Below are 26,311 nucleotides of genomic sequence, written 5' to 3'. Positions count from 1 at the left end.
TGATTATCTAATTTTACGTTCTAGTTTGGTTCTAATCAAAAAATTTCCAAATGGCCTTGATATATAACAGCAATGATTATGTGATGTTAAAAGAACTACAAAGAGGGCGGAGTTTTTTACTCTTATCCATAGAAACAAACGTAATTCGAATGACTTCAATAATAACGTTGCTGCTCGACCTTTTTGTAAAATAATCACTAATTTTATACATACATTACTACCCCACAGTTCAGTTGTTGAGGTTATGAACCTTTTTCGGATAATTTTCACGGGTACAGCAATAGTTCACTCTAGTTAAATTCATAGAAGAAATATGTTGTTTTTGTCATTTTTATGTAATTTGTTTGGCAATTTCGTTTTAATGCGCGAATTCTAGTTATATTGGTTTCCTTTAAAGTTAGTGCAGAGTGCGCATAAACAAACTTCATAGAAAATAAAGTGAAATTGATTCAACTTGCGGTGAACTTAAGTTTTGCTCAAATCCTTTATTTGTGGTAAAATGTTATTTACCGGTAGTTATATTTGAGCACATTCACGAGTTTTTCGATTGATGTGACCGTTTGAAAATTAATTAGGAACTTTAATTGATGGTTTAATTTTAAACCACCAATTGTTTATAATTTCTTCCTCAATAATATATTTGTTCAATATTCTTTTGTTCAGATAATCCTAAAATATTTTCAAATTTCTGGCAAACAAATTTATTCACATTTTATAAATTTTATTAATTCAAGAATCACGTTCTTTGATAAGCTAACTTGGTGCACTCACACGTCTATGAAGCTTTGGAATGATGCTGAAATATGCAAACAGCAGACATTGTTTGAAGCGGAACAACAGCAACGCGGAAATGCGAGATAGAATTTCAATATACCCATTTTCGTCTCGTTCAAATTCAAAGTAGAATTTTTTTCCACGCTATTTGCAATATAAAGTACAGGCGTACCAGTCGTGCTTTTCGATACTGCTACCAGGCTTGCACGTAATTGACAAAAATCAATTCCGTAATTACGGCAAAATCAATTACGTAATGACCCCGTAATTGCGATATTTTTCCACGCATTTAAACCTATCGTAACAACCAATTGAATCCACTTTTTTTCCGAATGGGACATTGAAGTTGGGTTTTCCTATTCTTGGCAGTACTACACGCCTGCGGCAGATGTTAAAGACAACTATCAAGGAGTGAATTCAACTTAATTTTATTCTGATTTTTATCTTTTGTGTTAGCTTTGGTTTTTCTTTATCACCTTCGCAAATTAACCGTCCCATTTTTATGCGATCAATTTTATTTTATCATTACCGACCCTGGTATACGGATATTTATGGAAGCGATAGTTTTTTAAAACCACCTGAGTACTGAATAAAAATTACGGGTTTCTAATTTATTAACCAACAACGATTTCCTCGCGACGAAGACTTGTTTTTGCAGCGTTTTCTGCATTATCCGACATTACTGCCTTGTTAGCATTTTTATGATAATAATTATTGATGTCGACTTATTGACGATATTCCTATTACCATGCTTCATTTTACATTCAATCATTTCGCGGACTGAATGTTTATAACATTATTTGCGATAAATTTAGATCAAATATTATTTATTTGCGTATAATTTAAATACCGAACTTATATGACATGCCTTCTCCGAAAATACAAAGTTATATCGCAAAACAATGCATTTTGTGACATTTATTTTACACTCACAACATTTATTTGCTAACTCAGGTCGGCGATCCTATCGGCCAAGATTGACAAAAGTTTGGTCGAGTGCCGGTGGTATTCAAGTCGACGATAAATCAAAATAAGTTGCCGCATTTGGTAAGACAGTTAATCATATATGGCCGAAATATTGAGAGGAATTGTGAAAAACATCATGAGCAAGGCCAAGTCCGGACTGATATATAACGATAAAACCGTTAACAGAACATCAAGATTTTGTAATAGAAAATGGATCTCGCACAGAATAAACACACAGGCTCATATTTATTTATATATGATAGCAGTTAAATTTTCAACGGTCCGCGAGGAATCCGTCGTTTTGGTTCATTACGCAATCTCTCTTTTGTCGTCATATTGTTGTTTGATAAGCGCGACATTAATTATCATGGCGAGGTATTGGCGCGAGTGATCAATCGCTCTTTTCGCTTATTTGGTTCCAATTCGTCGCGAAAGCTCTTCGTTAAATTTCACAAGATAGTCGTGTTGAAAGGTTATGGATATTTTCCTGTTTATACCCCAAGTCTGAAATGAAACAGCCAAAAATAATATGATATTCCATGTTCATATATCAAGTGTTGATATTAACAATAAAGAATGGTTAAGCATTGCTAATCCACACTTGGTGGGGAATTCCCACTATTCAAACGCGTGACTATAAAATAGAATAAAATAGAAACGGAACATATATACCATAAGTAACGGAAAACTGGAACAAGTAAATAATAAATAAAAGTAAAATGGATACAAATGTTTGATAGACCATGTTTGATAGATTGATCTCCTGCGTTCATTAGTCATTTCACCCGAAGAAGTTGAAACCGGGCGTGTTAGCGTCCATCTGTCTTAACACAATTCTTCCCCCTATCTACGGTTATATGTACATTGGCCATGGCCATGCTAGATAAGATGCGAGAGAAGTTGAAACCAGGTGTGTTGGCGTCAATCGGTCTCAACGCAATTCTATCCCTTATCTACGGTTAAGTTGCGGGAGAAGTTAAAACCAAGTGTGTTGGCGTCAAACGGCCCTACTCAGTTCTTGCCCCATTAACTACGTTAATAATTTACATTGGCCACGCCAGATAAGTTGATAATAGGTTAGTAAATGGCAACGCGTCATGCCTTCCTTCACCTACGTAACAAGAGAGAGAAAAACGGCTGCGAATACCGGAACTCTAACTTCTTCTACTTGTTGAGCTTTCATTTTCGCAATCGACGAAATTGACTGCTTTGAAGAAAGCTCGTTTCAATGCAATAATTACGACTTTACGTAATTCGTAACTTCCCTTCCGTAACTCCAAATAATTACGTAATTCCGTAAATCCGTAAATTACGTGCAAGCCTAACTGCTACGCAGTGCAAGTTGTCTGCAGTTCTTTTTGCAAATCGCATAATAATTTTTAGTTATAGTTTTGGCTTCATTGTAGCTATAGAAACAGTACCAAATGACATAAAGTTTGATAAATCTCGACAGTTTTGTTTTAACCTCAAAGTGATATCCCTAAAAAAAATAAAATCCAATCAGGTGAAATTTAACGAGAGAATGTAACTCGATCAGAATAAAAATATTACCTTTTGCTTTTTCAATCCTTTTAATTATATTTGCTAAAGGAGCTACACCCTGTCGACAGCGATGGAAAAACTTTTTTCAACATTGTTGGCGTTGGCCGTTGCATTGGTGTTTTTAATAGGAACATCTTATGGTTAGAACTTCTCAAATTTGTACTGTGTAAATTTACTACATTTAAACAATGTGTTCAGTCTACAACTCAACGATAAAACAATAATATATTCACTATAATGGGACGAGTGAAAATAGCTGCTACATTAAATAGCTGATAATTTCCTGATAAATAGCACTGCCATCACAAACATGCCAACAACAACTTTTCACCTACTTGCGAAATATCGTTTTCGTGCTTTTGCTGAAAAGGAAGTTAGATATTTTGATCACCACAAGATTGCAATAAGATATTTAACTGAACGATTCTAAAATTTGTTGTTTATAAAATTAAAATTCTCACATATCAGAATAAATAAAAACAAAAATCTTTACTATGCTTTTAACTTTTTTATAGGTTGCGAGACAGACGAAGATTGCGACTGGTGCGAACATTGCGACCCTGACTATGGCCCTACATGTTATGAAGGTGTTTGTTATTAGCGCGAAACAATGTTCATGCACTGAAAAGTAAGAGAATTTTGTTGCAATTGTTAATAAACATTATTCGAATTTTCTATTCCTGCTATCAGAAACAAGTAGTAATATACATTTTTCTAGAAGGAAAAATATTCTATTTTCAGTTACTTTTATATCTAGGTGGAACCATTAAAGAGAAATCTTTCTTACTTTGCAGAATCAATAAGATCATCACCATACAAAGAGAAGGAATACCTTGTATACAACTCAACAAATGTTTTTCAGTGATTAATAAATATAATATGAAGTAAATACAAAAATACATTGTTTCGTTTTGTTTTGGTAATTTGATTCCTCATTCAGGCATCATAAGACATACCAGCCAATAGGAAAATTCCATTTAAAAAAACAAGAACAGAAGAACCCCACGCGGCGAATTAAAATATCTTATCTTCAGAAATAAACCACGTGAATGAGCAAAGCAAATTTTTTCACAATTAGGAATGTAAATTTTTGAATACCTGATGATTTCTGAAGCGAATATGATATTTTTCTAGAATCGAATTTCGAATAGTTGGGAGATATGTAATTGCATGTGAGTTTTTTATTGTAATGAGTATTCCGGACACATACTGAAAATATATAATCCGTCTCTCAGTCAGTTTTCCCATGCAATAAGAAACACGTTTCATCAATAACTCCCAAGAAGGATAAGAGCAATTTGTCAGAATTATATTTGAAAATTATGGTTTCAACAAAATAATCCAGGGATCTACCTCGACCTTTGCCGAACAAACAAAAAACAAGACAGTAGCGATTTGAAATTTTGTTTTAACCAATACGAACATTATATAGTGGGATTCAGGGAGTTGCGCGGGTTCTCGCGATCTCGTTTTTCGAGATGTCGTGCTAATCAGCGAACCCGATCTTAGTTTTTATACCTATACGCTTTTCGTAGTAAGTTCGATACAAGAGAGAGGCTGTTTTTAAATTTTGTCGAAGCTTATGATAATAATTTAAAGACTTACACATGCTTGTTGAGGGGATTTGCATTCAATGAGCCTGACAGTTACCAGGATGACTGGTTAATATTCTTTACAAACAATCATATATATTTATGGATGAAATTTTCGTTTTAAATATGCAAGAATTTTCATTTTATATCGATTCAGTAGACAAAAACGTTTTATAGAATATTATTATGTTAATATAGAATAGTTTTTTTTAGAATATTTTAGAATAAATTTATTCAGTTTCAATTCATTTAAATGACCAGCTCAGAGCTCATCTGAAAATAACATTCACTGAGAGTTTCAAAACTTTTCTATAGTATCGGTAGCCTTCAAACTCCCAACTGCGCTGAATGTGCGCAATTTTTATTTCATACAAAACGAATCCCATGGAAACTTTTTATAGAAAATAAATGTTGGTTGATGCAACCAATTGTGCCAGATATTTCGTGAAAGTCGATAACAAAATGTTTTCATACATTTCATTTATTAATAATAAAATTTAATATGCAAGTGTATATTAACATGCTTATCCGATCATTGTAATCAAAATTTAGAAAACAAATGAAGCTAATTAAATATAGGCATGATAAGATAAAAAATAAGCAAATGGCAAAATGTTCAAAAAAACTTAAATGACTCCGACTCTGGGGAGTTGAAAAAGTTTGAAAAATGCTTGCTGACACTCCCAATCAATGACAACCAGTAATCCTCAACGATGAGTTTTGACAAAAAGTATTCTTTTTCGGTCAATCCCGGTGGCTTCATTATTTAAACGTCGGTAGTTGAATGAATGGCGGAATCGACGACAATTCCTGATTTCATCTTTGTAGTTCGGTGGTTGGACAAAGAATAAAACTGCATAAATGAAAATATTCAAAGGTAAGTTTGGCCCGCTTTCATCTCAATATTTTGGATATATTTTTCGGCTTTCGGCCTTTATCTGTCTGAAGTAACCGAAATGGTTATGTATACTATGTATAGGGTCGTTGATAAAAAAAAAATTAGAATATTTAGCAAATTTTTGAACGCTGCCAAATCACCATTAAATTGTGGAATGTCTTATTTGTATGAAATGCAATTATGTATTTGTATGAAAATAGTTCTTTAGATTTATTTTTAAAATTTGTGAATTCAAGACGCAATTAATTTTTCCTAACAAAATAAGATTTTTTATGTGACCGCTAGTATATTCTGCTCGTTCGATTGTATATCCATCACAACAAAACTACTTGGTGAACGTAAGCTTGCGAAGTGTACAGCATGAAAGAGTTAAATGAAACAAAGTGAATTTGAGTTCAAATACGTGTACTTACCGATGTTGATTTGGTGGCCGATGTTTCTCCAAGCATTTTCTTTGAGATTGAAATACAGGAACAGCATGAAAATACTCTTGCCCACATCTTTTTGTATCCTGTTCTGAAGTTACGATTCAACAAGCCGTATAGTATGCTGTTCATTGCACTATAAATTTAGAATATCAGATGAGATTAGAACTTGATGATATATTTTATTACTTTAGGGGTAAGCTCGTCGATATGGACTGGGTAGATGAGTATGTGCAAGTACCGGTAAATATAAATAGAATAGTGTGAGGATGTACTATGGTAGTATATGTCTGCAGGTCTACCTGAAGGTAAGGTATTTCGTAGTGTGTGTACCAGGTTAGGGTTAGCCAATAATTTTATTTCGATTTTCCTTTTTTTAGTTCTATCGCGAGTTCGGGGACTGTGTTAGCCAAGAGAATATACCTCCTTCTCACGGGTTTCAGTTCATTTACATAACTTGATGTAAATTAGGCAAACAAAATCAGTTACCTTCAAATTGGTACACACACTTCTGGAACGCCAAAAGTAATACGTACGAAAATAATTCACTAATCTAAAAATCCTGTGCGTATGTATCCCACCACTTTTAAAATCTTGACAGTGTTAGTTATTATTGTGATTGTAGCGGAGCTACCGTATGCATTCAGAATTACTTTACCTGTTGGTAAAAGCAAGCCATGCAGCACTTCGTTTGTATATAGCAGGAGCATCATGGTTTATCAAAATAATAAGAGCGTACGGAACCCAACATATGGTAAACAGAACCACAGCAGCAAACAATGTCACCACAAGACGTTTTTCGTTGTTTTCTCTTTTTGTAGACTTTCTCCTAAAATGTAAAAAAAACTAGCATGCAAACTGTACCGAGAAATTTAGATGACTTAATGTCACGAGCATATTCATATTGCTATTTTCTTAAAGTAAAATAAACATCTTTCGGTTCATGTGTCACAAATAATATAAGTGTCCCATAACTGACATGACACAGCTCTTACAGCTCATACATTGCGAGTCATAGAATATTTAGAGATATTTTTCATGTAAGTCACAAATCGTTTGTGGTTTTAAATATATCCAATATATAGGAAGAATTCATACGGTAAAGGGGTTTACACTAATCACGAACACACCAAAGTGCAGATTCTGAATAATTCTCCTGATTTTAGCAGCAGTCAATTATATTGAAACTTGGTAGGGGTCTATATATTAAAAGTTCAAAAAATCCGGATAACATGACAACTTTTATTATCGTTTTCTGTTTATTCGTTCAAGCTCACCAGCATTTTGCTCAAAATAAGTCAAGGCCCATTCATCATACGTAAACACTTACGATTTATTTCTTTTGATTTCGGTCCCGGTTTCAGTAGTTGACATTGTGGTTCCACTGCGTTTTCTGTCTCCATTAGACATGCTGCGAACTCGAGATCTAGAAATATTGAAATGGACATTAATATCAGGGTAGTCTACTATAAACGCTTCTGCAGACGGCAGCTAAAAAGAATACACTTTTCTAGGCTTTGTTTCACGTAGAGTGTTAAGAATATATATACGAAAAAGAGAGCGATATTCAAATCTATGGGCACGAAAGCTAACGAGTAGTACGGCTATGCAATCTGGTACCGCAGTGTTTCACGACTAACGCGAACGCGAAATCGCCACAAGATGCGCAGTTTTTGATGACGTCATCGAACACAATAAACTAATCCCATAAAACTCACAGTATATTTTGAAATAAATAAAAGTAACATCTTTTAGCAATAAATACAATCTTCAACCACTGACAATTTCAAAGCAATTGGTCCAGTAGTTAATAAGAAAAGCATTTTTTTCATAACAAAGAAGAAAACAACAACAACAACATTATAACTAAACGATCCATATGTACATACATACATCGTGTCCAGTAAATATTAAATAAATTCAAGTTCTTGCCTGTTTTTGTTGAATACGAGATAAACTCCAAGATAGCAGAGACATGTAATCGTGAATGGTACAAATATAGATAAAGATATGAATGTTGTTGTGTAGGCGAAGAATCTGATGAAAAAATAAGAAGAATTAAATGGGAAAGTTAATAAAAAATCAAAAACTTATATTAAACGCAGTAGAGTAGTGGAACTGAATAAATTACATGTAAAACTATTTGGTACATTTTCGGTTCGTCGCATTAAGTATCACCCTTGTTTTGGGCGAGCTCTTTATAATTTTGGAAAGCGAAGCAAAAATGAATGAAATTTAGGAGACTTACTTTGTGTTACAGTCGTACATGCAGATATGTATTTTTCCATGATACTTGTAATCACCCCAACCAAAAGCTGGTGGAATCGACAAAACGAATGACCTGAAAAAATATAATTTTTTTAATTATACATTATATCAGTTACAAAAATCAAATATTTTTGTCGTTGTATGATTGAAGGATGTAAATTATGTTAATGGCATAACTTGACAAACGAATAATGACGAAAAAAGTGAAAATTATGGGATGACAAACACATTTAATTGGATATAAACGCATACTTATTTCGCAATACATTGAATGTAATTTCAAGTTTTTCCTAATTCAGGACCACTGGCCTTGGCGATTATATATGTAAGTTTGTAGATGTCATATTTCACAGAATCATTTCTCGTTCCTTGACAATATTGTTATTCAATATTATTTCTTCTAGATATCTTTCGTACGGTGCTAGTAGTTTAACGTTTTTTGATTGAGTCATTTAATTAGTCAACTTATGTTTCTAAGTCGACGAAATATTTTGAAATATTTTCAATTTTGTCCTCATTTACGATCGCTAGTTATGGTGACTATGTTTGGATGGTTGTAGAATTCATTCGTTCACAACAAAATCTCTTTTCTGCCTTTACAATAGTGTTGTTTCGGATTTCTACCGTGGGACGCTTAATAGCATTGCAACGTTTATGCCGTGTTGTAACTGATTCATTTGGTTAGTAAACGTATAGTTTCAAGTAGGCGGATTATTTTAAGCAACTTGACATTATTCTTTATAAGCAATTACTTTTGCTGTGGTGGTCTGCACGTACGCGAAACCTACGATTGCTAAATATAGTTTTACTTTCTGGCGCAACAGAAATTGTTCGTTTGCAGTAATACCGTCTACCTATTGTCCCAAAGACTAAACAGGACGAAAGTCGAAAACATCGTCTGTATCGTGCTCAGTCAAAAAAAGTAAACAATATTCAGTAGGAAATGATTATTCACGAGGGTGCGGCAAAATTTGCATACGCGACTGTACAAACATGCTGCAGGTGACAAAAATCGTGATATGATGTTTTGCTGATCTTGAAAAAGTCGAACTCACCGTTTAAGGCCAAACTTGCAAACATAATATAATAACGAGTAGCGATGAATCAGGTTTCTGCTTCTGGAAACAAATAACTGGCTAACTAATCCCATACCCTACATGGACTGGTAACCGGACGAGAGGCGTGTTTCGCCATATAACTAAGCCGTGTTATGGGCATTACTTTCCCCCAGGATAAATCTGCAAATCCTATTCTATTCCAATAACTTAGCAATCTACGGCTTATTTTGAATTCAGGGTCATCCAATCTGTTAACTGTAAATTGATATATATATATATGCTTCTATTAGCACTAAATCCAGTCAGTATTCATTTGATAAATCATAACATATTAAATTAGTCATTAAAATATTGATTTAACACTGATTAATTCAATATACTTCAGCTGAAATATACGCATTGTTTTATTTTTTTTTTAAATGGTAATAATGTTTTATTATGTTAGCATCGTGGATAAATATGCTATGTTATTGTGGGATGACAGTATACTGTTATTTCTCGTACATTATGTATGCATGTATCTATTTTTCTAGTGGTTGGCGTTGGCTTAGGCATGACCGACTGCTGTCGATAAATATTATTCTAGAATATGAATAGTCTATCTATACATGGTTAACTGACATCCTTTGACTTTGTATTGAGTAATAACCATGTTGAATCATATACGAGCGCCTGATGACTATAGCCTCTAATTGCTCGGTGAAAAGTTGAAGAAGAAAGTTTTCACAAATCTGTAAACACTTTAAAAAAAATAATAAAGTGCTTTTTATGATTTGAAATGAGTTACAATTTGAAGCTTACCAGATCCAAACGATTCCAATGAAAATTGCAACCTTTTTCTTTGTAAATAAGTCGGTATACCAGTTGCTGTGCGCCACGGCAATGTATCTGCAATTGTACAACAATTTACACTCTAACAAGTGCTATAATCGCGTCAATTACGCTATGCACTCCTGTGATTTCAGAATATAGACAATTCATATAAAGCAGTTTTATCAATAAATAATACATTTCACTAACCTTATATTGCAATTTTTGCTTACATTTATATAAAACTTATTAGGGCATAAATAGAAAACTATTTTCTATCTCATTTTACGATTATTTACACTAAAACATATTTATGATACATTTAATTGCAATACCTGTTGATCGCGACGCACATAAGACTGTACATCGAAGCCAAGCAACTGACAGAAACAATAAGTGCAGTGAAATTGCAGGCTCCGAGCGAGAACAGATTCTTGTCTGCGATTTCGTTGGCGAGAATCCCCGGTACAACATAAGCAGTCACTATTAAATCAGCGACTGCAAGATTCACGATGAATGCATTTCCGACAAACTAAAATAAAATCATGACATTAGGTTCACGAATGGAAATGAGTCCGAGTAATTCACAATTTGATGATTTCATCAAATTTTGACGAATTTATATCGATTTATTACGTATGCAAATAAGGATATATATATATGTCAGTGATTGTCTCAATATCAGTAAACACAATTATTCTTATAAAACGATTATTTTCTTCATGTCCAATGTCCAGCAAGAGCTCAAACTTGATGGAAATTATACACATCTAAAACCGGCGGTGCGAGATCTATAATTCGAGAACGAATAAGCAATAATATCCTTCTCTATTATATATAGCCTATTCTTATCTCATTCCCATTCCACTTTGCAAAGATTTTGTAATTAACTATGAATGTAAAAATAAAATTTGAACCTTCAATTTCTTTTCAAGGACAATCGCGCCGATGATGCTGATGTTTCCAATCAAACCAACCAGTATTATCAATATCAGGAAAGGAATTTCTACTTGCGGGATCCACCAGTGCTTTGTCGTAGTGATAATTACGGGATGAGGACCTGGATCCAAAGTAGTCGTTGAATCCCACATTCCAGATGCTTCGGTTGCCATTGTTTAGTTATGAAATGTAGGAATTAAACTGTCAAAACGATATCAATTTTTATGACATCAAATATGCTCTAACGATTACACAAACGATGCTTGCTTTTGTTCGGAAGTTTCGCTTTAAACAGAAATATTGTATTAGAATTGAGATACGCTCAAACTTTCCGAAACATATAATCAAACCGTTTTCCGCCAGTGTGGTCATTGCAACTTCTGGTAGAAAACATTCGACAAAATTTCCAAAATTCTTGATTTAGGATAAAAAAATCCAACAAAAGAGCTGTGCTCAAATATATGGACACGTTAACCAGAGCGAAGCAGTATTTACCGTTGACGCCACCGGTACCCACAACAAATTCCGAATTTCGAGTAGAAATAATTTACAGAATCAAACCGAACAGCCAGTGTTCTCATGGATAAAATAATACAGCGAAATTTTAGACGAAATATCAGATTTCATGCGAAATTTAGAAATAAATAAAAGTATTAGCCTTCTGGCAAAAAAATTAATCTTTACTCACTCAATTTCAAAGCAATTGGTCCAGTAGTCAAAGAGAAAAGCAATTTAAAAAAAAAAAATGATGGAGACAAATAATAATAATAACAACAAAATTTTGAAACGTGTCCAATAATAAGATAAAATTGGTCATATAATAAAATCTCTGTGAATATCTCGTCCTAGAAATGTCATAAACTATGTTTGAAACGCCGTTCTTTGGCATTTGTGCTCATATTCGCAAGCACGATGAAATTATTTTAATTAATAAATTCGTCATTTATAAATATATAAAAACGTAGCATTTCCGCCTATTTTGAGGTACTAAAACCTCATTTATAGAGTTGTTTACCTCAGGTATATTAAAATTCCCTAATTCGAATCGAACGAACTCAGACACTACCACCACGAGACAGACATTTACACTGAGCTTCAGGACAAGCAACACACGGTTTTAATCGCGCGTTCTAATATCTCCACACAATGTAACGGTTATTACCTCATATGTAGTTGCTTCCTGTAACGATGTAGATCAACCGAGTCACGTCAGCGCCTCCTTCTTGATACCTCTGTCTAACCATGAATCACAGAAAACTTCATTCCGTGGGTGCACACGGACGGTAAGTGTGTAATATTAGAAAGTGCGCGTGGTAATGAAAATTCTGACCCAGAAACTCATTGCAGAACGAAAGCGAAAACATCTTATAACAATGTACCTTGGACCCTATCAAAACCAGTTATTTAAGATTAATTTAGAAAGTGTTTTGTGAAAATAAATTTATGACGCTCGATTTTCAGATCCTATTATCTAATAGAATTATTAAAACTCAATTGCAAACTAACGTAACCCAATCATCATTGCCACCCTTGTCCCACTTTCGTTATTTCCTAATGTCTTAGAAATAAGAGCCGTAAGAAATTTAGCGGTGACAAGTGACACTGCATATGCGTGAAGGATCGTTTGGTTACACGTAAGATGTAGGTTTTGAATAATATTCTGAAGCTAATAAGTCAAAGGTTTCCGGATCTTTTATACAAAGCTCCCGCCCCCGAATTGAGAAAAACACCTCCGCTACGTTTTTTAATGACAAATTAGTAATTATCCAGCTGGTGTTAACAATGATTTTGAAATTTGAATTTTCAGTGCCATCCGCATTCCTAACCCTAACCCAAAACCTAACTGGATAATTATTAATTTTTTTTATTTCGAGCGTAGGCGGGGATGTTTATTTGGCGGGGTCTTTATACAAAAGATCCAGGTTTTCAGCAGAACCGGTGAAAACCAGTGGTGGGTTTCATGGGGTTTACATGAGCTCGCACAAGGCCGTTCCTGAATGTCGTGGTAATCAGAGAACACGTTGTTTTTAGACGTTAGACGGGCGTAGCAAATGGTTAAGGGCCGCCGCAGCTGACAACTACCGTTATATTTGATGCTTCGAAAGTTATGTATTGATTTATGTAAAGCGTGCCATATTAATGTGACTCACGTAAAGACAATCACATTGTCTGAAAGAGCTAATTATTTATTAGTGAGTTTAATACAAAAGAGAACCTGTTCATAAAATTTTGAATCCAACCACTGATGTATATGAAGTTGCGATTTGTTACACGTAAAATAAAGGTATTGAGTAATATTCTGAAGCTAATTAGTAATTGGTTTTCAGATGAACTGGTGACTATGTAGTCACGCCGTGATAGAATAGTAAAATGTAATTGAAGGGAACTTAGACGCCGAGGAAAACGCATCACGTAGCTATACCGTGATTAGCTTGTACAGTCAATTGTGATGCGTTACGGAAGCAATAATGTCATTGAAATTACAAGTTAAAGGGACAAATGATTGTTCCAGCACCAGAAAATAATTGGCACCTACATTGTAAACAGATATGTAGAAAAATAAAGCTCTAATTTCATGGAAATAATGTCTGCATGTTATATTACTTGACGCTCCAGAAGTATGTGTGTGTACCCATAAGGGGGTAACTAATTTTGTTCGCCTATTTTACATCAAATTATGGTGAGGGACTGAAACCTGCGAGCAGAGGGATATTTACTTGTTTAACACATACGGTCCCCGAACTCGTAATAGAACTAAAATGAGGAAATCGGAATACAATTATGGCCTAACCCTAACCTGGTACACATACCTTTTCTTCTATTACATTTTATTATATTATTTGAACAAAAAATGAATTTTTGAAAATGAAATCTAATTGCACCACCAATTAAACACGGAGCCCCTGCATAGTAATATTCTTTTCGCGCACAGTGCGTTTTTATCCATTACCACTGAAAGAAAAAAATATATAAATTCTTTTAATTTATTACATTTTCAGAATGAAATAATGATTATACTGTCATCGTTCAAAAGTTCAAGCCAAATTCAGATCAACTCAAATCAGCACAAGATGTTGTGATATCATTTTAACGTGATACATCATGCACAGTTAACCTTCGCTAAAATTCTATGCCACACTAACAATTATGCGCGCACGAATGCTCAGTCTGTGATCAAGTTATAGTAAATCGAGTAGTTGGCTTGTTAGCCAAATTGTTGTTGCCGGGGCGACCTTTTGGTGGGAAAATCGCCAATTCTCCGTGACCAACGTACAGATCGATTTTAAACTTTGAGTACTTAAGTATGGGGGTAGTCGTTTTTTATTTTATTTTTTCTTGTCCTGGGAGATCCGATATTTTACCCAAACACTTTTTATTCCGTCAAGCGTGACTGTCACGACTAGCATTTGTTTTGATTTCGGGAATTCTGTATTACGCCACATTTCAGTGAAAGTTGCGTAGACGATAGGTACTTCGATTAGTTATTGGGCCTTGATGTCCATATAGTAAGGAACTGCCCTCTTTTCTCAAATGATATAGTCCGTGCTTCCCAACTCTCGTTTAATAACTGCGGGTAGTTCGGGCGGATGAGAATCTTTTATACTAACAACCATCAAGTTCACTAAATTGCTGATGCTGCCGCAACCAGACTAAACCCAAATTTTGAAATCTTAACTGAAAAATAGCTCACGAAATTTGTTGAGATTTCACGCAAGGATTATAGTTTTCCACTTTTGCTTTTGTAACATAGTACATATTCTTCATAATATGTAACTTTTTGCTTAACACTTACATTGCCCGCCAGTCTAGATGTGCAAGTTTGGCCCTTGCTTCAAAAACCTTGCCCTCAACTGTTCTACACAATAAAACCTAATTTCACAGATATGGACAATTTTGCAGATATCTCTATTCAACTATAAAATACTATTCAGAAGTACAACTAATAAACTTACTAAAAACATCTAAATAACTAATAAACCAACTAATGAATTGGGTTTCTGCGAGAACTAACTATTTATCCTTTCTCCATGCGTTTGTGTCAGTGAAGCCGTAGGCATAGAATGCAAGGATGCTGTAGTAATGGTGAAGATATCCATTCCAAGCGATTCGAGAGTCTTGCTACACACAAACACAAATATATTTATGTATAATTTTTTTTTATTTGTGATAGTGCGTGTATGACACTGGAATCACTTAGAATAATAATGTTTCTTATAAATTTACCTATTACGCTAGATGTCGCCAGTACAAAGGGAAAATAAGATCTCTACAGGAGCCCATTGATAAATATCTTATTTGTATTCTTCTATTATAGTTAACGATATTTAAACGAATATTTCTATACCTTACTGCTCAATTATTGCAAACTCGAATTTCATTGTAGTTTGAATTCTCAGCGAATATTGTGCTACGATAGCTCAAAACTACTTTTGACACTAATTAGCTTATGAATGATATAATTGGATGTAAATTCTGCACAATTGCATGATACCGGAAGTATTTGGTACATATGTGAGGTCACTTACGTATGCCCAGTTTAATAATTGCAATCTGATTATCAACAATGTGTTGTCCTCCAATCCATCCTTTCACGCTTGTTGTTGAGCCAAGTCTGGCCGATATTTTTGCTATAAAATAGTGCCCTCAAGTTTTTGAATTGAAATACACGAAGTGGACCTATTGATCGTTTTGTTAATTTTTTGTTGTTGTTAGTATTCTTGTTGCTGTCAATATTGTTGTTGTTAAAAAATGCTTTTCTCGTACACTACTAAACTCATTGCGTTGCAATCTGCCCTAGAAGGCTATTAGTATTATTATTCATTTCAATCATTTCTGTGGGCTCTGTTGGCTTCGTTTTTCACTTTGAAGCTTTGTGTAATGACGTCATCATAACATTCGGCGGTTCTACGATCGCATTCCAGCGATCTGGCGGTCAGCGAAGTCAGTAGTTTATTGATAAAGAAAACTACCGGTACTGTAAAGATTTGATACTTCTTCGTGCTGACTTTCGTGTACATATATTAGAGAATCGCGCTCTTGTCACTGTTATTGTTGTTTCCGTTGTTTATCGGTTTATATTAGCTTTTTACACGCTATTTGTCAATACATGAGGATTCAACCTACAAATGTCTATCCTGGAACACTTCCGTAGCGCTATCTCTTTCTTTAACGAGCACGGACAATCGAAAATATTGATTGTTGTAGAAATCGTATATTTGTCAACTTCACATGCTCACAAACTGTAACTTTCATGGTTTTTAATAAATCTAACCTATCATCGAGATATATCGTACATGATTCATATGAGCCATTAGCAATATCTAATGCGACTAGCTTACCTTTTTCGCACGTCGTGATACATTTAAGGCATTTGCTTGTCGGGGAACCAATCGAACTAAGAATGCACTAGCAAATAATTTCGGAAATTTAAATTTTATTTATTTGTAGGTCGATGGCTTACCCTTAAATATTTTTTTCATGATTCACGATCAGTATTTGCGATGAATACTCCATATCTCAAACTGCTCCTAGTTTGGTTCGAGTTGCTGCCCACATATTTAGCTTTTAGAAATATTGCTCTACTATTTGGATTTTTCGCTGATTTACTTCGGCGAACTCTTTCTCAGCAACAGACATACTGGTATATTATAAATATACATTTTTAAACTGTTCTCTTGTCATAATTAGAGCATAAAAATACAGTTTTCTCAGAGTAATAGAGCAATTTAATCAAATTTCCAGTAATTGAAATCGAAAGTGTTTGTTAGAATGGCAATTTTTTTTTATTTTTATCTTAGCTCCACAGTGCCCTCTTATTCTAAACATTTTTGATAAATGCGACCCAGTGTGGTTTTCCTCTTATCGCATTCGACGACAACAAATGGCGCACATTAACGGTATCAATTTTTTGTTCTCATATTTTAGCATTGTCCTTTAAATTATTATAATACCTTTAATTGCGTTGAAAATATAACTCGATAATATTTTCAAACTGAGATATATATAAATGTCTCAAATAATAAACAAAAATAGAAAAATTCACGTTTATAAATTGTGTACAGATTAGTAAACAAAAAAAGCTTTGATTTGCTTTATATTTATATTTTGCAACCCTTTTAGAATTAAGATTTACTATATCACTTTAAGGTCATTAAACATTTGTTTAAAGCAGGGCTCTTCAAACTGAGGTCCCAACCGCGTGAAAGAGCTCAATAAGGCTGTGAAATCTTTTTCGACACTAACTTATGTTAGAGCAAAATATCGATCAATTTTGAAACATTTGGAAAACCAAAATTCGATCTTTCGTGTGAGAATATTATTGAATTAACTTTCTTATATTTTAGTTTCTGGGTGTCGCCAAAAAATTTGGCCGTGTTGTGGGTCAGGATGAAACAGTTTAAAGAACACTGGTCCAAAAGTATGGTAAACCCAGCTTCAAAATCAGGTTCGTTCGACATTTGGCGGAGTATTTTCTGGTATGTTCATGTATTGTCCAGTTGCAAGTTGAGAAAATCTCTGGGGTTGCTCGGAATCAGATTGACCGGCAGAACAACATATTCTAATAACGCAGTAAAGCAAATGAATCAGACATACAACCAATGCTGCAAACGCCAGAACCGAGTTCGTATTGTGAATCGCTGTGATATAGAAATCTTCACTATCGGTGTGCAATGAGCACCAGGCCGATACACCAATTAAAACGCCCATCATTACGACACCTATGAGGCTGACTATTGAATTCGCAATATACATGCTTAGGGCAAGGTTGTTTTTTGCTTTTATGCCAAGTATTCCACTGAAAAATAAAAATACACCGCACCACAGTCCTGGTGATATACATGTTGTATTCGTGTTTGAGGAATTATATTGTTTCCGGTCAGAAGATGTTTGAATTATGAGACTGCCGATGCACAAACCGGATATTACCACTCCTATCACCACTTCAACTATTCCGAATTTGTGTAAATGAAATTGATAATCTTCCCTTGGATTTCTTTGGTAGGATGTTGCTGATCGTGTTGAGACCACGGGTGGAGGATTGTTTGAAGATTCCCCGTCGAACCGCTCGTAAGGATTTAATTTTGACGTCATAGTTGGGTAATTTACGTCTTGTGCAACTACGATTCAAACACATTGACCTTAAATAATTATTTTAGTCGAGTAAGGCAAGCTATAATGACTCTACATATTTGCTGCAAGTGAATGAGGTTAATTAATGAGTTCCACTTTTTACCCCAAAACCAAATATCGCAGGTAGAAAATCAGTTACTCCCGTAGTGTGTGTACCAGGTTAGGGCATAATTTTATTCCGATTTTCCCTCTTTTAGTTCTATCACGAGTTCGGGGACTGTCTGTGTTAGCCAAGTGAATATACCCCATGTTCATACGCTTCAGTCCCTTTACACAACTTGATGTAAAGTAAGCGAACAAAATAAGTTACCTCCATATTGGTACACATACTTCTGGAGCGCCGAAAATCGTGCCACAACGTCTGAATATTTTGGCGAAATTGTGCTATATTCAACTTTCCAATTTAAAGCTGATGTTGTTGATACTTTGTTGGCGACAATGTTCGTTCTTATTATTATCAAACCTTTCCTTCTTCCTCCAATATACTTCACAAAGCCCCATAAATCTATTCGCTTCATTATAATAAAGCACCTGAAATCCTGTGTACAGAACATAACAATATTCTTTGTGCTGTATTGCATACTACAGCCTATACTGTTAAAAATGAATACTGTGAACACCCAATGACTCCAGCCCCTGATAATAATATTCATTAAATAAAACAGCACGGTTGCCGCGGTGGGAATATTTACACGAAATATAATTCTATAGTCTATACGATAATACTTCCGCAAGGATATCTATACTTGATATGCTGGGAATTTACCTATTCTTTTGAACTGCTTTTTAATGTAAATGAATCATTATCTCCTGCGTCCGCTTTACGTGACGTCATGATGTACAGATTATTTCCGCGTATGATGTTGGTTGAAATTTCATACGGCCCAAGCTCGATTTCATATAAAATTAAAACGTTCACTCTATTATATTGGACCACATATCATTATACATTAAAAAATCTATATGGTTACCGAACACAATTAGTTCAACGGAAGAGATTCAAAAATGACTGTATATCGGCACAATGTCAGGGGAACGAAAATATGGCTTTCAAACTCTTTCATATTTCACCATATGCTCGGTAAAAAAGCAAAGCATTACGAGCAAATATGCTCAAACCAGGCTGATCGTATAAATTTATTTTGACCTGGCACTCCATAGATCATTATTGGCACTACCATCACATAGAGATCAATAGGTATTGCACTTATGATCTGATACCTGAAGCTATTGGCAAGGTGAAATAGAAGCATAAATATCTTGATCCATATATAAAAAAGAGAGAAATGCAAAGGCTACGCATAACTCCAGAGGATATAAGATTTGATAAAATATATAAATCGATATCAATTCTAAAATCGGTCTGTAGAAAGGGGTTATGAACAGGGTCGTGTCAAACTGTTCTGCCGCCCGGGGCGAGTTTCTGATATCGATGCTCTTTAAATCTAACTTCTAAAATAATTTGGCGTATAAACATATTATAAATGTTGTTATGCATGAGAATTAATAAATTGAAGGTCAAATAAGAATGGAATGTTTGTATCATTTTAATTTAAATCACCAAACTAAGCAAAGAGTCATCCCTACAACCTGCTGCCCCAGTTATGGGATATTTCATATTAATATCAAAACAGAAACATCAGCACCAGCAAGCATTATTTAAATCGGGCAATATATAGGTCTTAATGAGATTACAAGAATAACTGAATGAATTTCAATAATGTTTTAGAATTATGACAACCTTTCGACTGAATTTTGCAAAATGACCTAACCACCATAAGACAGTTCAGGGAATTTTCAAAGCCCAGCAGCATGGTTTCCTGTTTAAGAGAGATTTTGTTGTTCTAAATTGAAGATATAGTCATAAAAATAGTAATTAAATGTGAATCAATTTCAACAAAAAACTAAGAATTATGTTAATTTTTCGATTGAATTTCGATATTCTCACTCAAAATTGACGTAACTCGCACGTGGCGATTTTTGTGATTTTCAAGCCTCAGCGGCATGATGTCTGTCTAGGAGGGATCTGATTTTATCATTTCAAATTGAAGGTATAGTCATGAAAATAGTAAAAAAAATGTGAATCAATTTGAATAAAAAATTGGAATTATTTCAATTTTTTGATTGATATTTGGTATTCTGACGTGAAACTGACGCGGCTCGCATATGGCAATTTTGGTGATTTTCAAATCCCAGCCGCATGGTCTTCCGGTCAAGAGAGTGTTGATTTTATTACTTCAACTTGAAGATATAGTTCTAAAGATTGTAAGCAAAGTAGAATAAATTAAACAAAAACTCAAAATTATGTCAATTTTTCGATTTAATTTTGATAATCTGAAGCAAAATTGACGAAACTCGTATATGGCGGGATTTTCAAAGACCAGCAGCATGTTGTCTGGTCAAGAGGGAGCTAATTTTACCGTGATTGAATGTGTCTTTTTATTGCAATGAGTGCTCCAGACACACAAATTAGAGAAGACATAGAATCAATCACTCAGTCAGTTCGCTGAGTTGTCACACACACACACAAAAAAAAACTCGTTTTATCAGTAACTCACATGTCATAAATGAAGTCGCATGTCATAAATGAATTTCCTAAAGAAATTGAGGAATTCATCTCGAAACAAGATGGTGAGCTTCATAAGCATAAAAAAAATCCTTCAAGGTAGAGGCTCGCATTCCGACGTGTGGTGAGGTGGTTGAAGTCACAATAAAGCTGAACACTAAAGACGAATCAAAAAAAAAATCGGAGCAATCTATGTTTGCGTGCCCCCGGAGATTCAAAAGTCGTGCTTGCTAAATAGTGATCCCGCTAGAAATTGGATTTACCGCGCCAACTATGGGCAGAAAAACACCGCGTCAGTAATATGTAGGGGGACAAACATCTTAGGGACTGGGTATTTTCGCGATGAACCCCCCAAAACTACGCGATTCAAGAAATCCGTAAAATTCCCAAACTTATTTGTAACACTTGCCAGACAGCGGCTAGATAATTTAAACGTTGGGATTCTTGACTGTCTTCAATTTATGAGACCACAAACGCAAAATAGGTCTTGTTCTTGTTGGTTCTTTCTTGTTGTTGTTTTGAAGAAGTCATTTTTCTCATTAACTACTGTACCAATTGCTTTGAAATTAACGTGGTTGAGGATTGTATTTTTCGTTAGAAGGCTATTTTTAATGTTGAAAATTTATGTGGGCTCTATGGGATTGCTCTTTGTCTGCGATTACGTCATAAGAATGCGCACCTTTGGGCGGTTTAGCTTTCGCCTCACTCGTGACGAATGCCGTACCGGTAGTCTACTGTGACAGAATGCATACCCGTACTACATTGTTTTGGCTTTCGTGTCCATATATTTAAGTCCCGCTCTATTTCTTCACTTATAAACAGTTGTCTCTAAGCGATTGATAATGCTGAAATAGGAACAGCAATATCCATTTCCATATTTGAAAAAGAGCCAGTTGCAAACGCTACGCATAACTGCAGAAGCTGCAACCTTTGTTTTAATATATTCTACGTATCATCGCCGAAATTCGTATTTGTAAAGGTTAATGGAATATTCCCTATCAATATTAAAACGGAAATACTAGCTCCAGCTGGCATTCCCATGCAACGTTGTTCAATTGTGCGTGCAAAATGTGATTTGAAAATAACTTAAATCGTGCGGTATATACGCCTTAATAAGATTGCAAAAATAACCGAAATACCGCATATATAAAAACAATTATTCTGAGCCGTTTGACATTTGATTGCTGTGCGTTCCGCCAGACGGACATGATGTGGGCGAGAAAAACTGATTCATTTTTCTTGGCGACATTAATTATTTTCTTGTACTTTACTTGTAAGTCTCAAGCAAGTATTAGTCTCGGAACTTGTCATCTCTCGTGTGATGAGAACGAGAGCCAGCTCCCTTCTCGCGTAACAGGACCGCGTGGACCACCGGGAAAGAGCGGCCCAGAAGGGCCCCGCGGATTGGTGGGACCACCAGGGTCACCAGGTACTTGCTGCAAAGATCCAGTTGAACGAAACAAACAGCTTGAACGTCAAGTTCAAGAGTTGGTTGGTAAGGTATTAGATATTGCGATGCAATCATTGGAAAACTGGAATTTTCTTGTTTTATTTTCCTAACGATTATGAGTTTGGTATAATGCATTCTGGGACGAAAAATTGCAAGTAACTAATCGGCAATATTTTGGACAATTTTATAAAATTCGAAGAACAACGCCTAAAGTTGGAAGGTATGTTTAGACTCGTAACATAACTCGATAACACGCAAAGATAATTTTTAAAACTCTTTTTAGTTTTTTAAATTATCTAAACAGGCATGAAGCACAAAAAAGTGCAATTACTTTTTCTAGAATGGATGTTTCCACGGGACTGTGATGCTGTAAAAAGTCACGTGATATCAAGTGGAACTTACGTGATTCGTCCGTTCAATGAAAGTAAACAAGGAGTCCAAGTGTATTGTGATCAAGAAACCGATGGAGGCGGTTGGATTGTGAGTAGTATCTTTGGGGATCTTTTGTCCATGTTTAACTATTTGTGGTCTAGTTTCATGTGGCACAAACAGAACTTATTATCAAACCCATTCTCATATATATATATATAATAAATATCCCAATTCCATGTAACCTTGCTTAGACGAAACTATGGCAATTAAAGACAAGCGTGTATTGTATGTATCTCAAGATACGTGTTCAATATGATTGCGCGCTGAGGACATTATTACAATCATTTTAAGTCATCATTTTATCATTAAATGCCGCGCAATAGAATTTATCCTTTAAAATAAGCTTTGAAGGTGACAAATACGTTCCGACTGAGATGGCCAGCCTGTATGTAGCAGGCTGTATTCCGAAATTACTTCATCTAATACGATTGTCACTGGCTTGCAATGTGCTCAATTTATTCCACAATGATTAATCCATATTGAGTGACAAAATATAACACGGCAATGCGAACGATCAATAAAATACAATAATGACGTATAATACCCTATGCTGCAGCGACATGTGTAGCATGCTAGTCTAGTGTATTATGAAGCCATCTCAAATAGGATATACGACATCATTTTTACCCCGGCGGAGAGTAAACAGCTCAGTCACGGTCACGTCCTGTCGTTCGGTTATCAGTTATTTTTTCAGATACATGAACTTTATGGTTAGCGTAGGCGAACCCGACCAACAGTTCGTTGCACCGCCCTACGGCGATGAGGACTGCAGAAATCCTCACACAAATAATTATCCGCCACTCAGACAGATGGATAATTTACAAACATCTGAGTGAACGATTGTCCCTTAAATCTTGACGATTGCAAATCAAGGTAAATTTTACTTGTCAAACTACTTTATAGGTAATACAAAGAAGACTTGACGGAACTGAAGATTTTTACCGTGACTGGAATGACTATGTCACAGGTTTCGGTTACAAAGAACGTGAATTCTGGCTAGGTATCCTTCAAATTACGAACATAATTTTGCGTTGGTTTATTGAAGTAATTTATATACTTTCATACTGATGATGGCGTCGACGATGACAAGACTACATAATCTTTTTTGTATTGCCTCGAATGTTATGGTGATAATGGCAATAAGTATAATTATATAGAGGTAATATTGCGCTAATGTTAAAATATACCAGATTCTAAATAATTCCATTTTTCGAAATATGCACACGTCACTAAATGTTAATGTAATACATTTTCATCAGTCACCTTTTTGTAGAACAGTAACATGGCGTGCTATCAAAATTACCTTTTTCGGGCAATAGGCGACTAAACTTTTAAATGCAAAATCAGATTAACCTAAGAAAGAATGTTCTGTACTTTGCTCTTTGTTACAAAATTTAATACAAATCTGGCTCGACTGCGGACGAAGAAAGTGACGCGAAGAAGGAGCGACTCAACTTGACTTGTGACTCGGGAATAGAGTGGTTCGACTCGGCTCGACGTTCTCAAGCGTTAAAAACTTGGCGGGGTTCGAATAAAATAATTCTTGATTTTAGGTTTGAAAATGGGGCATAGGCTGAACACTAACTATCGATGTCTTTATAATTCACAGGACTAGAGACGATGCATAGAATATCCACCAATGGTCCTCATGAGATTCGATTCGACTTTGTAACAAGAGACAACGATAAATTATTCGCAAAATACGGGTAATTGAAGTTTTCTTTACGCACTGCCAAATATTTCATGTGTACTTCATTTAGTCTTTGATAAAATGAGAGAGCGTAAAAAGACTTACAAAACGACCGATTATTTAGTAAACTAACCATTTCAAGAGTGCCAATAGTTTTACATATACTATAAATTGAGATTTCAGGCTGCAAAGTAAAAGCCGCAATAGGAATTTGTTGTAGAATTTGGTTTTTCAGTGATTTCTCCACATTTTCGTTCATTGATCATGATCGTTTCTTGCAAATATACTTCGAGTAAACTCATCTTAAGAAATGTAATGGAAATAAAAATACTTTTTATATATTAAATTGACACATTTTTTTTTATTTGTAGACAATTTAAAATTGCTGGAAAAGAAGACAATTATCGAATAACGATTACCGGATATTCAGGAAATGCTGGTAAACTCAAAATAATTATTATGATTAACAACGGACACTAACACTGTTTTTCAGTTTATATAGTATGTGTATGTTTAAAAACTTGAATTTGTATGTATATATACTTGCTTTTCAATCCATCTCTTATAACGATACGAATTATTCGAGCAACATGTATCGTACTGCACTTATTCTTGGGTGATGGAATTTTTCATGTTGTTTCTATTAACAGGCGATTCGATGGCGTACCATAACAATAACCAATTTTCAACGATGGATCAGGAAAACGACCAAGACACGGGAAAAAATTGCGCTGAAGTATACAAAGCGGGGTGGTGGCACAACAGGTGCCATTACGCCAACTTGAATGGTTTATACGCAGACATTACATCGGCCAAGGGTTTATCCTGGTATAAGTGGAAAAATACACACACTCCATTTGCCAAATTTGTAGAAATGAAGATCAGGAAACGCAGGGACTAAATAGCGTGGCACATTTTGAATAGTATAGATTAATATAGTTCATACCTACCATCTACGTACAGGTTGTCAATAAAATTGCGCACCGAGGTAAATATGAAAATTCCAAAGATACAAAACCCTGGAATCATTCGAACTTGATTGTTTTTTCTGATTGATCATGATAACATTCTAAAATCCGGCATACATCGACGTCATTATGGATTGTGTGTGTTACCTTGGTTCGCGACTCTATAGCCGCCCTGTTTTGTACAATCAAATAATATCTTGCTCTATTCAGTTGTCAATTTGTGTCTAGATGTTTTTATGAGTGTCAAGAGTATCATGTTACCAGACTAATATTACTAACAGAAAAAAATCTGTATATGTTTTCATTGTTAATATATATATTGTGATTGTTTTGTTTTGAGTATTTTCATCTAAAATATATTAACTTTCATCACATAATTCAACTTTACATATTGGAGGACCAATAGAAGAGATTCACATCATTCACACACGGAAAAATATTGACAAAGCGAAATTGATATACGGATTAATATACGGATATAAGCAAAGAACCGGTGAGGGGATGTTATCATTATTTCAAATGAAAGATATAATCATAAAGATTGTAAGCAGAAGCAAATGAATTTCAATGAATTCAATTTTTCGACTGAATTTTGGTATTCTGAAACAAAATGACGTAAGGCAATTCAGGGGATTTTCAAAGCCCAACAGCATGGTGTTTTGTCTAAGAGGGAACTGGTTTTATATTTTCATATTGGAGATATAGTCATAAAAATAGTGAAAAAATTGTGAATCAATTTCAACAAAAAATTGGGATTATGTCAATTTTTTTTTATTGAATTTCGGTATACTGACGTGAAACT

The 26,311-nt window shown here is 34.7% G+C and overlaps 2 protein-coding genes and 1 long non-coding RNA gene across 3 annotated transcripts; 2 read left to right on the top strand and 1 right to left on the bottom strand.

Moving 5' to 3' along the window:
* Nucleotides 1–704: 704 nt before the first annotated feature.
* Nucleotides 705–4,230, top strand: LOC120339371 (uncharacterized). The gene is made up of 4 exons (XR_005569195.2): nucleotides 705–900; nucleotides 3,331–3,422; nucleotides 3,798–3,910; nucleotides 4,077–4,230. It is a non-coding gene; the product is annotated as an uncharacterized LOC120339371 (long non-coding RNA).
* Nucleotides 4,231–5,349: 1,119 nt separating this feature from the next.
* Nucleotides 5,350–11,490, bottom strand: LOC120339370 (melatonin receptor type 1A-like). Its single transcript, XM_039407478.2, has 9 exons — nucleotides 11,251–11,490; nucleotides 10,669–10,865; nucleotides 10,325–10,411; nucleotides 8,446–8,538; nucleotides 8,130–8,234; nucleotides 7,528–7,623; nucleotides 6,856–7,026; nucleotides 6,186–6,333; nucleotides 5,350–5,727 (listed from the first exon to the last, which is right to left on the bottom strand). The coding sequence occupies exons 1-9, from the start codon at nucleotides 11,443–11,445 to the stop codon at nucleotides 5,641–5,643; spliced, it is 1,179 nt and encodes a 392-aa protein (XP_039263412.2). The 5' UTR covers nucleotides 11,446–11,490; the 3' UTR covers nucleotides 5,350–5,640.
* A 10,688-nt stretch (nucleotides 11,491–22,178) lies between these two features.
* Nucleotides 22,179–25,442, top strand: LOC120340013 (microfibril-associated glycoprotein 4-like). The gene is made up of 6 exons (XM_039408265.2): nucleotides 22,179–22,464; nucleotides 22,760–22,899; nucleotides 23,755–23,851; nucleotides 24,461–24,557; nucleotides 24,913–24,980; nucleotides 25,192–25,442. Exons 1-6 carry the CDS (start codon nucleotides 22,179–22,181, stop codon nucleotides 25,440–25,442), a joined length of 939 nt encoding a protein of 312 aa, XP_039264199.2.
* The last annotated feature ends 869 nt before the right edge of the window (nucleotides 25,443–26,311 follow it).

This window comes from Styela clava, chromosome 9 (genome assembly GCF_964204865.1).
Source record: "Styela clava chromosome 9, kaStyClav1.hap1.2, whole genome shotgun sequence".
Taxonomy (NCBI): Eukaryota; Metazoa; Chordata; class Ascidiacea; order Stolidobranchia; family Styelidae; genus Styela; species Styela clava.
The sequence above is the reverse complement of the archived record's forward strand: the minus strand, read 5'-3'. Positions and strand labels throughout refer to the sequence as shown.

What these genes read in the sequence shown, in the direction of transcription:
- LOC120340013 (XM_039408265.2), top strand. Translation starts at nt 22,179, where the DNA reads ATGTGGGCGAGAAAAACTGATTCATTTTTCTTGGCGACATTAATTATT. An exon ending in TCAAGTTCAAGAGTTGGTTG is followed by an intron (nt 22,465 to 22,759) that starts GTAAGGTATTAG and finishes TACTTTTTCTAG; the next exon opens with AATGGATGTTTCCACGGGAC. An exon ending in CGGATATTCAGGAAATGCTG is followed by an intron (nt 24,981 to 25,191) that starts GTAAACTCAAAA and finishes TTCTATTAACAG; the next exon opens with GCGATTCGATGGCGTACCAT.
- LOC120339370 (XM_039407478.2), bottom strand. Translation starts at nt 11,445, where the DNA reads ATGGCAACCGAAGCATCTGGAATGTGGGATTCAACGACTACTTTGGAT. An exon ending in ATTGGAATCGTTTGGATCTG is followed by an intron (nt 8,539 to 10,324) that starts GTAAGCTTCAAA and finishes ATATTTTTTCAG; the next exon opens with GTCATTCGTTTTGTCGATTC. An exon ending in CGGCCACCAAATCAACATCG is followed by an intron (nt 5,728 to 6,185) that starts GTAAGTACACGT and finishes TCATTTATGCAG; the next exon opens with TTTTATTCTTTGTCCAACCA.